This window comes from Sinohyriopsis cumingii, chromosome 3, assembly GCF_028554795.1.
Source record: "Sinohyriopsis cumingii isolate HCF-2022 chromosome 3, ASM2855479v2, whole genome shotgun sequence".
NCBI classification, from domain to species: Eukaryota; Metazoa; Mollusca; class Bivalvia; order Unionida; family Unionidae; genus Sinohyriopsis; species Sinohyriopsis cumingii.
In genome coordinates, this window is record NC_142963.1 from 42,173,262 (window position 1) to 42,185,569 (window position 12,308).

Consider the following 12,308-nt stretch of genomic DNA (forward strand, 5'->3'; position numbering starts at 1 on the left):
GGATCTGGTAGGCCCAGTCTTAGTCGCACAAGCAACTATGGACCCACTTGACATGAGCACAGTCTCATAATGGACACCCCTATGTAGCTTCCTCTAGATTCACCTGGAATTTTTATTTTGTAACAAGTTCACATTATTTCTCTACCCGTACATAACATATCACCTCTGGTTGTGCTGCTCACAAGTTAGGAGAGTGGATTAACCTTCATATGAGGATTCCAATATTCTTCCCTCATAAGTTAACTGAGGTACAGCAGGCCTGGAAATTGTGATGGTCCGGGGACCAATTTTGTTTATCTGCAGACCATTTATATGTAAGCAGCACTAGCCGATGCATTTTTTAATCTTGGAAACATTTTGAAAGAGATCAAAAGTGCACGGATGCAAGCGAAGTCACTCGGAAGTGGGAGGCTACTGGTATACAATGTTATTAAAACTCAATAAATTTTACATGCAGTGTGGTGATAACCAGTCTAAGCTTGATTTTCATCCAATAAACGTTTATCAGTTCTCAAATATAGCTAAAATTAAGAATCAATAGTATCAGCTTGCTGTATGTTCTAAATATGCTATGAGTTTGTTTAAATATGGATTTACTGGCAGAAGGCGAGAATAAACCACAGAGAATCATCTGGCTTCAAGATGTGTTGCACTGAAGGGATTCAGATGTCCCAGGTGCAAAAAGGATGGGAATCATGATACAGATAAACATATTCAGACTTCCCAGGATCAGTGGAAAAAGACTTGGTCATGGGTTGAATATGAAGAAAAGGGATCATTTATGTTCAGCATGCATGACATATCTAGAGTCAAACAATTAGCATGCATGACATACCTAGAGTCGAACAGTTGTTCAAATATCATCTTCAAAGGCATGTCCAATTTTATAACTGATCTATTAATAGCATGTGAGACAAGCTTTGAGCATATTACTTGTACCAGAAAGGTTATTGCTAGTAAATAAAATATACTCCTCTCAGTCATCAAGACCATGATTGTCTGAGCATTTACAACCAGTTATTCTAAACTTCGAAGGGTCAGAACTAATTGATTTCTGTCCTGAGACGATTGCAAACTGACTGCATTATTCTAGAATACCCTCCCATCCTCCCTACAATGTGAGCATCCCATTACTTAATGTTCCACTTGGCTGAGACTATTGCAACGTGTAGATGGCTAGGGGAGGTAATTGGTAAGAGTGATTGCCCTTTGCAAATATAGACAGAAAAGATGAAATTTTGTCATTGGGAGAGATGGATTTGGAGGTAGCAGTGCTTATATTCCTAGCATTAATATGATTAAGAGAAATGTAACTGCTGAAAAATTTTATTTCAATTTTAAAACAAAATTCAAAATTTGTTTACTGATTAAAAAGTTGGAGAAAAATGTGTTACTCTGTCACATAGTTGAAAATGGTAGCTGAAATATGGTTGCTGGAAAATAAATAGGCTAAGTAATGCATTCATAACTGGGTGCTTGTGAGAAAAGCACAGAGAAGTTGGAGATGAGGCAAAAGTAAATATAGGGCAATACAATAAAACCTGGCTTAAGAGACCATCCCTTCTGCCAACAAAAAGTTTCTCAAGATGGGTGATCACTCATAATTGGCAAGTGCATGAGAGACACTTTTTTTAAAGTGAAAATTAAACCAAGTTTAAGATAGAAAATTACACACAATTATAGTTCATTGTTGTATTCTTAATTCTTAGTTCTATTGAAAATACTACATGCATTCATTCAAAATAGTGGTATATAACAGTGAAAATATACAGCTGTCACACAAGCTTCAAATTTTTTATTTGGGTGAAGATGTTTTAATATCCCTTATCAGTTGAAATAACAAATAGTGGTTCTGATCAAGTTTTGGGTAATGGGGATTACATAACTTTGGCACTGTAGTGGTAATTAGTGATGTACTTTATGTGATTTATGGTCTGTAGCATATGCTACCTATAAATTGAAAGAAACCTGTAGCCAGACTTAACTATTCCATATTATTTTCATCTGATTTCATAAGTCTGCACTCTTCTTGTAGACCATCCTTATCATTCATGGTTACCATAGGTTATTATCTATACTTGGTTTTGTTTTTGTTGTTGTGGGTTCCAAGCCATTTTTCAGCACATGATAGGCTATACATGGTGCACAGTGTCTGGTAGAGGAAGAACCTGGTAAAACACTTAGAAGAACCACTGACCCATGGGAAGCAATTGGAAACTTCCTCACATACCCACGTTGGCCAAGCCAAAGACTCAAAAACCATGTGGACAGGTGAGGTGTTAGTGATCAGTAAAGGCAAGTGCCTCAGACCACTCAGCTTCCAGGGGCTCCTTATTTGGTTTTGTGATTGGCCATTCCGCGCTGTATTCAGATAAATATTTTGCAAAAAATCATGACCACTGTTGCATTTAGCAGGTGCTTGCTGACAACAGTAAATTTGTGTGACAAAATCAATTCATGTATCAAAGTTTTATTCATAAATAACAGGTGGTTGCTTATAGCAGAGTCTACTCAAATCATGTTTTACTGTACAAGGAGAATGTATCATCTTATTCAGCTGAAATAGGAGTGTCTCTCTAGTGCCCATTGATATATTGTGAAGCTGCAGGAGATAAAATTGTTTTTAAATAGTCACTCCTTGGTTTCAGCTTTTGTCATGTTTCTTTATGTATTATTATGTATTTATATTTTGCTCTAAAATAAATAATCACAGGCAAATTGTACTCCTTTTCAGAGGTGGCAACAATAGTTACATATGCAGTTGAATATGCTCCATTAAATCGTTATTTCAACCAAAAAAACATTTATTCTTTTTTGTAAGATCTGTTTCTAAATTATTTACATAAGCTAATATCTTGTGTTTGCTTTTAAATCACATCATTGCTATGTTGATACTCATCTACCACCATGCATTTAAACGCTTCTATGGAGAACACTTTCATAATAATAAGTGAGAAAATAAAGGTATAATTATTCTTCCATCAGGATTAAAGGTAGAAACTCAAAATATTTTGATAGAATGAGTTTTTTTTGTGAATACATATTATGGTAATCAATATGTTATTGCCAACTTTGAGCAGGGCTGATGAAGGATGAAAGAGGAATAAAAATAATTGTAGAAAGATGCAGCTTGGCTTTATTTTTTTCACAATATATAATTTGCATTGTGGTCTTTTTATTTATTTTCAGTGCTTGTACTTGCATTGTTGACCTGGAAGGCCTAAGTATGAGACACTTGTGGCGGCCTGGAATTCGGGCATTGTTACGCATCATTGAGATAGTTGAGGCCAATTACCCTGAGACCATGGGAAGACTTCTTATTGTTCGAGCACCTCGAGTTTTTCCTGTTCTGTGGACCCTCATAAGTCCTTTTATTGATGAGAACACAAGGCAGAAATTTATGTTCTATGGTGGCAATGATTACCAGGAAGCAGGAGGGCTGATTGACTTCATTGACCAAAAATATATACCTGACTTCCTTGGAGGAGATTGCTATGTAAGTGTATTTTGTTTACTTTTGTGATTTTTTTTTTAACTCTGTACATGCCACTGTGGACAGGATAGGAAATTTAAACACCAAATAAGATTAATGTTAAGCCTTGCTGCATCTTTGCATGGTCTTTTCTGGAAAGAAAAGCATCAATGAATTTTGCTCGTGGCAATGGTCTCACCGCTTGCACAAAAGTCTTATTCTCAGAGTGTTTCAAATGTTCACATACGTAATGCAGGTGCTTTTCTCATCAATTTGATGTCTTTTTATTGGGTATATTACTGTGTGGAAAAAGTAAATGTACAATTTAAGTGTTAGTATATATACAATAATTATATAAAGTGAATAACATAGTTAAAATTAAAACTTTCCTAATCCTTTGATACACTAGATTTTCAGGTTATCTAGGTCTGTTACAAGTTTACAGATTGTCCAGGTCTGTTTCAAGTTTTCAGGTTATCCAGGTTCATTAACAAATTTTCAGTTGAACTTGGTCTGTTACAGATTTTCAGGTTGTCTAGGTCTGTTACAGGCTTGCAGGTTATCTAGGTCTTTTACAGATTTTCAGGTTATCTTGGTTATTTACAGGTTTTCAGGTTATCTAGGTCTGGTAGAGGTTTTCAGGTTATCTAGGTCTGTTTCAGGTTTGAGGTTATCTAGGTCTGTTACAGATTTTCAGGTTATCTAGGTGTGTTATAGATTTTCAGGTTATCTAGGTCTGTTACAGATTTTCAGGTAATCTAGTTGTGTTACAGATTTTCAGGTTATCTAGTTGTGTTACAGATTTTCAGGTTATCTAGTTGTGTTACAGATTTTCAGGTTATCTAGGTGTGTTACAGGTTTTCAGCTTAATCTAGGATTTTACAAGTTTGTCATGGCTTTTCTTGTCCCCAAAGTTCAAGGTTAGGAAAACACTGGTTGGTAAGACACTTTTTCATTTCCATTAACAAAACCTCAATCACTGTTCCTGTATTCATTGAAATGAAAAAAACATGGATAAATTTTCTGTCCACTTCTATTTGTCATGTGGCAAATACCCTCCAGGCTCCAGTGTTGAAAGAAACAAACAGTATATTCAGTCTTGTATTTAAAGCATGTATTAATATTGATCACTTATAAATTGATGTACTACTTAACTGCTTGAAAATTTATATTTATGCATTACTAATGGTCCATGTGATTTAAATTCACTTCAAAATTTATAGTTTATTGTGCTTTTTTTATATATCTATTCTTAGTTTAATGTCTAACCCCAAATAACAATGAATTCATCGAAAAGCATAATGATGAGTACATTGAAAAGCATATTTATCAGTACATTGAAAAGCATAAGGATCATTACATTAAAAAATCATTTGGATAAGTACATTAAAAAGCTTTAGGATGAGTACATTGAAAAGCATAAGGATAAGTACATTGAAAAGCATATGAATCAGTACATTGAAAAGCATAAGGATGAATACATTGAAAAGCATAAGGATGAGTACATTGAAAAGCATAAGAATGAGTACATTGAAAAGCATATGGATGAATACATTGAAAAGCATAAGGATGAGTACATTGAACAGCATATGGATGAGTACATTGAAAAGCATAAGGATGAATACATTGAAAAGCATAAGGATGAGTACATTGAAAAGCATAAAGATGAATACATTGAAAAGCATAAGGATGAGTACAGTGAAAAGCATAAAGATGAGTACATTGAAAAGCATATAGATGAATACATTGAAAAGCATAAGGATGAGTACATTGAAAAGCATATGGATCAGTACATTGAAAAGCATTAGGACGAGTACAGTGAAAAGCATATCAACGAATATATTGAAAAGCAAAAGTTCAGTACATTAAAAAGCTTAAGTACATTAATGACTGGTAATGGTGCTTTTCAAAATGTTTTTAAATGCACGTGGGTTTTCACAATGATAAACCAGCAAAGGCTTCAATTTGAAATCACCAGATGTATTACCCCCAAGTAATAAAGTTAGTGATTCCATACTTGCTTTATGGCCTGGCATTGACATTTCATCTGTTGCAGTATAATGTGTGGTCAGGCATTTTCCCCCAAAATAAACCCTTTTCATCTACACTGAACACTTGTTCAGCACAATAAACACCATCTCTTATAATCTCAGCCAAAACATCTGGAAATTCACTTGCTGCAGCCACATCCATCACAGCTGCTTCCCCTGCCATTTTATGATGATGTAAATAAGTACTCACTTTGAAACTATTAAACAATCCCTTACTTGCACTGAACACATTAAAAAGCTTAAGTATGAGTACATTAAAAAGCATAAGGATGAGTACATTGAATAGCATAAGGATAAGTACATTGAATAGCGTAAAGATGAGTACATTGAAAAGCTTAAGAATGAGTACTTTGAATAGCATAAGGATGAGTACATTTAATAGCATAAAGATGAGTACATTGAATAGCATAAAGATGAGTACATTGAAACCATATGTATGAGTGCTTCGGAAAGCACAAGGATGAGTTCATTGAAAAGCATAAGAATGAGTATATTGAATAGCATAAGGATGAGTATATTAAAAAGCTTAAGGATGAGTACATTAAAAAGCATAAGGATGAGTACATTGAAAAGCATAAGGATGAGTACATTGAAAAGCTTAAGAATGAGTTCATTGAATAGCATAAGGATGAGTACATTGAATAGCATAAAGATGAGTACATTGAAAAGCTTAAGAATGAGTTCATTGAATAGCATAAGGATGAGTACATTGAATAGCATAAAGATGAGTACATTGAATAGCTTAAGAATGAGTTCATTGAATAGCATAAGGATGAGTACATTGAATAGCATAAAGATGAGTACATTGAAACCATATGTATGAGTGCTTCGGAAAGCACAAGGATGAGTTCATTGAAAAGATTAAGGATGAGTACATTGAATAGCATAAAGATGAGTACATTGAAACCATATGTATGAGTGCTTTGGAAAGCATAAGGATGAGTACATTGAACAGCATAAAGATTTGTACATTGAAACCATATGTATGAGTGCTTCGGAAAGGACAAGGATGAGTTCATTGAAAAGATTAAGGATGAGTACATTGAAAAGCTGAATGAATATTTAAAGTGAAGTTTGCACAAGTTAAAGAGGAAAGCATATCTCTTATCAAATACATAATGAATATGTTAATAGCTGCATTTTTAAATTATGAGACAATTTTTAAAATCATATAAGATTTCTGCAATTTTAGGGCATGTCATAAGTTGCTTAGGATTTCCCAAAGTGATATCTTTTCGTTGACTTTATATTTTTTTGCACATTACTGTTATCATGATTAGTAAAATTGTATGATCATTTTTTCAATTATTTAATGAGAGACAGTTGTTGTGATTATGTCATTACACATCCAGTGTCTCAGAGATTTCATTGCACTACGATACATGTCAGTAAAAAGTGACACCATATTGTTGTTATCACAGTGTAATGCATCATTTGAACTACATGGTTAATGTTGATTTTACAAATGCAGACATCCGGAAGATTTGTGCTACAGTTTAGAAATTTCAAGATGTCATGAACATAAACAAAGTGTCATATTAGTGTGGAATTATTTAGGATGGAAGGTATCTATTCTGGACGTTAAATTGGACAAAATAATAATTGGTTAACAGGAATGAAGCCAGAGGAGTCGATGGTTAGATTAGTGTTCTTTAAATTCATGTGAATGAAGCAGTTTTAGAAATGGTGTTGCCTTTTTTAACCAGCTATCATGGGTAAAGAATAATTTTGACCATTGATGGGAAAAACTAAACGAGCTAAATCATTGATTTATTTCTGATAAGAGGTGGTTGCTCACGGGAGGTGACTCTGATGGATAAGGTGCTCAGTTCTTGGTTAATTACCACCATTGTTTGAAGAAAGTCCAGATCTATACGATAGATTTGAATGTGTTGTTATTTGTATTTCAGTGTCATGTGCCAGAAGGTGGGGTGGTGCCCAAGGCCCTATATAAAGAGGACTTTGTGGAGAGGTCTCCAGATGACCCCCCTCTACATGTACCTGACAGCCTCTACCAGACAGCTCTCATCATTAAGGATTATCCACAAGAAGTACTGACCTGTTTAGATTTTGGTTCTGTTGTTGTTGTTGTTGTTGTAGGGTTCAGCGCCATTTTTCAGCACATGATAGGCTGTATTTGGCGGCCAGTATTAATAGTGGAGGAAGAACCCGGGAAAACCCCAGAAAGAACCACTGGCCGACGAGAAGCTACTGGCGAGCTTTCTCACATACCCACATTGGCTGAATCCGAGACTCGAACCCGTGCAGACAGAGTTGAGATGGCAGTGATCCGTAATGGACAGCGCTTTAGACCACTCGGCCACTCAGGTCCCCGATTTGTTCTGTAGGAAAAGTGTTAACTGTGATCTGGTTTTGCATAATATTCCAGTGCCAGCAGATCCATTCTATGCTGTTTGTTATATCTGTGATTTCAAATGAGCACTACAGACCCTGATTTATCAGTGCCTTATGAAGTGGCAGATCAGAGTGTGTACTCTTTGCAGTTGGTTGCAATTTTTATGTGGTAAATGCATTAGCTTTTTATGTATCTTGCCTGAATTAGCAGATAGGTATGGGTCATCTTTGCTTTCAGATGTCACAGCAACATCATCATTTGTGATATCAGTGCTAAAATTTTTGTTATACCTATTAAAAGTAAGGTCATTGACTGGAGTACATAGTTATGTTTCCCAGTCTTGTACAGTCTCTTAAAATAAACAGTTAGTGACTTTTTGCTTGTGGATATGTTACGGTCTGTTTACCTACGACAAGTTGTGTTCCACTACGGCTTCTTCCTTGTGGAAAATGATAACCTTGGGCAAACAGATTTTCATATCTTCATCTAACAAGAGCAATAAATTTTCATTGTTAGCATTTTAAGAAGGTTATAAACCATACACTATAGTATGATTTACCATGGTTGGGATGACTGATGACAGTGGTTTTGTGATAAACCATACACTACATTATGATTTACCATTTTTTGGATAGCTGTGTGGTTTTGTGTCTGATTTAAATGAACTTGATCTTTACTTGCTTACAAGTCAGATCCAACTGCATAAACTTAGATCTGTTTTTGCCTAATGCACAGGCAGATGTGGGTCAGTGCAGTTTGATTAGGACTAATTAATAGAACAAACAAGAAAGACACTAACCTTCTGGCAGATTATGTAATTGCAGATCAGTGTCTATGTTGTTTGCAGTTTCACCTGACTTACAAGTATGTGGGATAACCCTTGTGTAAGTTGTAGCTATTCCACACCTAGATTTTTTTATTAGGCCTAAAATTGTAAGCAAGAAACTCAAGCTCAGGTTCAAAGTTAAAAAACATTGCCAGTTTATATCTTCAAGAAGATTAAAGCTAAAATCACCAAATGTTAAGATTTTCCTTTACTAGACTAAGTACCAAACTAGGTCAGGTTGCCAGTTTGGTGCTGTTTTGATGGATTGTCAATAATGAATTCATTTTAAACCATAATAATGGATTTATTACTTATATTGTGGAGGAACACTAGAGATATTGACCAAAACCAGTAGCATTGGAAGAATGAGATATAATTAAAGTAAAAACAAATTAGCTAAATCTTTGTTACCTTGTATTTCATTATATTTGATGTCAGCATTATGTTACTCTAAAGACTAGCCTTGAATTTTCTGTTCAGAAATTTCACCACGGAAGACTTCTTAACTCTAGGTTTAAACCTATGACCAAACTAAATTAATTATTAAAATTTCATTCCATCAGATTACTGGATCTGGGGCTTGAGTTGAAACTGATATTTATGAACTTCAGTCATATTCCTGCTTCTTTTGTTTGGAAAACTAATACATCCCTGACAGTATAATTTAAAGCTCACTCTTCTAATCATATTTCTAATGCAGAACAGAGCAGTTTGAAGTAATAATAATACTTTATTTACAGTGGGTGCCTCATCAAGTCAATGACTATTCTCCCTTGAGGCCCTCTTAAGAAGAGTATAATAAAGTGCATTATATGAAAGATAGTAATTTTCATTGAAGAAGAATGTTTAAGGTTAAGGTTTCTGTTCAGAGTTATTCAGTTTTCAGGGTAGAGGCAGATAATCGTAGTGTTACTAATGTCCAATCCTCAGTTTGTTCAGCAACTCAGAATAAAGAGAAAGATTTGAAATTTCAATGTTATTTACTTTTCAGGTGTTAATACAGGTACCACAGAAAGGCTGTGTGATAACATGGGACTTTGATATTCTTAAAGGAGATGTGACCTTTACTGTGTTCAGGTGTAAAAATGTCGTAGAGAAAGACTCTCACCATGAGCACCATGTCAGTGGTGCAGTAGGTGGCATAGGTTCCCGACAGTACATAGACAAATCTATGCAAGTGGGACCGGATCTTAGTATAGTGGAGCCACCTCATATATGTAGGGATGGAGATAGTGTTCAAGTAAGTAAAGCCTGTTAATGTTAATTTGTGAAATATGGTTTACACTCATTTTTAGATCGCCTGGTCACAAGTCCAAATTTTAGCTGATGGCATGGCCCAGTGTCCATCATACATCATCCATCATCAATTCCATCTCTGTACAATTGCATGTTAGCTTTGTTGAATTCATATTTCTGATTCATTTTCAATCCTACTGGGAATATTTGCTTATGTCATTAAGATCTCAGTTTTTGGAGGTTATTTTGGGGAGAGAGATCACATATTAATGAGCTGATCCTGCATCTGATTGGCTGACCTGTTACCACTCTGCATCTGATTGGCTGAACTATTATGACTCTGGAAGCTATATTTCTCTTCAGATATGTTCCCAGGATCACATTACCATTAGGGAACATTTGCATGCTACTTCAAGAATCCAGCCATACTACCAAAAAAATCTTTTCTGTCTATATCATACAGATGAAAGGCAGTAGCCCTTTCCCATTACTTCCCCCTTGCTGTCATTGGGTGTTGCTAGTTTATTTAAGCACTGTCATAGAGTTATCATTGTATTAACACATAGACACTACATACATTGTATGTGAGGATACTTTTGAACAACAGCCTTACTCAGTTCCAACTATGAAGCAGACTGAGTTCAAATTTGAGGCTGCCATTGAAGCTATATACCAGGTGTTGTCGGTTTCTGTATGCCTGCCACCTCCTACCACCATGCATGACTATAAAGTTATGGCTTTGTTAGAGACTGTTCTTGTGGCTGCTTCGCCAGTTAGCATTGATCAGGGAGATTTATAACTATCTGGATGATAGAGTCTGTGATCCAAAGAATGCTAAGGCTTTCTTTTGTGAATGCCAAGTACTAGCAACATTTTCATTGTACAAAACCAGCTCTGACACCTTCCATACTGAATTCCTGGCTCAAGATAATAATTTAGCAGCAGTCCACATGTCTGTCACACTTTTTATAAAGTGGATAAGAATGTGTTTGATGCCACATCAAAATTGGTTCGAAATGTTGCCACATCTTCATTGTTTGACTTGGCCTTATTGGTGCTGTTTGGACTGGCCGAAAAATTGGTCAGTGAGCGTGCAAGGAAGGCAAAGGCCCAAATTACTTAGGTCATTAACAAGGCAGTTTTTCATTCTGTTACTCTTTTGGAGCAAAACTGAAGAAGTTCAGAAGCAGGCAGCTGAGCCCTTTTAAGATCCATCTGCCACTGTCACAACAGAAGGACAATAGATGAGTACAGTAAAAGGGATCTTTTGTGCCACAGGTTCAGTTCATATCTCAGCCTAAGAAAATGTAGGAGGCAGTCTTAAAGAGGTCTTACAGATTCCTTGTCCAAGCTTCTCTGCTCTTATCACTGATCTACCAGCCCCACTGCCCACAACCTATAGGTGGATGCCAGATATCTGCAATTTCAATCTCACTGATCAACCTGTTTCCTCAAAAACAAATGGGTGATCCAGGTTGGTTTAGAGGGGCTTTGGATTTTACTTACCCAGTCCCCCTATTTCTAACAGACATACTGTTCGATCAGGAGAAGGTGAGATTCAGTCTGTCTTGAACAAAAGGACATTGGAGATGGTGAGAAAACAACAATCTCTGAAGTTTTATTCAAGGCTTTTCCTTATACAAGAGACAAATGGCATGTTGAGGCTGATCATTCATCTGACTTGCCTCATACAGTGCATTCTTATGATGGAGATGGCAAGACCAACAAGACTCTCAGTCTGACTAATGCATATTTTAACAAACCTATCCATCCTAATTTCTTGATTTACTTGCCAAGACAAGGTGTACCAGTTCAAGTCTTTCCCTTTCGTCTAAACATTAGCCAGTGGGTCTTTTCCAAACTGAATCATTGTATCATCACTCTGTTCTGGTTTACTGCATCAATATCAACAGTGGCATACTTCAGTGACTGCTGTCAGAAAGATTGGTAAGTTAAATTCTTTTGAAGGACAGAAATGATCTCCATACATAAAAAGGATGCAATCTTGCCTCTACTTGGCTGAGCTTGTTACTGCTTTGGCGGTCATATTTTTTTATCCAAATTTGATCACATTTGGAATGCATGCATAGATCATCATAGGTCTTGAACAGTTTCAGGAATAAGCAGGTTCACACATATTAATGATGTGATCTTACTTCTGATTTGATCAAGCTGGTTATAACTCGGGAGACAGTATTTTTTATCTGGTTTTAATCAAGCATTGAATATTGGCTTATACAATCAAGTTTCTGCGTGAGATCGATAATGTTTAGGATCCACCCTTAATAATGATGTCATCTTGCGCATGAGCTTATCACTCTGTAGTGTGTATATCTAGTTCAGTTTTGATGAGACTTGGCAGATAGG

At 35.8% G+C, this 12,308-nt stretch overlaps 1 protein-coding gene across 3 annotated transcripts in view; it reads left to right on the top strand.

Annotated features, from left to right (window-relative positions):
* LOC149802757 (SEC14-like protein 5) overlaps positions 1 to 12,308 on the top strand; it is a 96,867-nt gene that overhangs the window by 55,347 nt on the left and 29,212 nt on the right. For all 3 annotated transcript variants that reach the window (XM_089952184.1, XM_089952185.1, XM_089952186.1), the window contains exons 10-12: positions 3,190 to 3,496; positions 7,434 to 7,574; positions 9,697 to 9,945. In XM_089952184.1, coding sequence (XP_089808310.1) covers positions 3,190 to 3,496; positions 7,434 to 7,574; positions 9,697 to 9,945 — 697 coding nt within the window. The remainder of the gene's footprint in view (positions 1 to 3,189; positions 3,497 to 7,433; positions 7,575 to 9,696; positions 9,946 to 12,308) is intronic.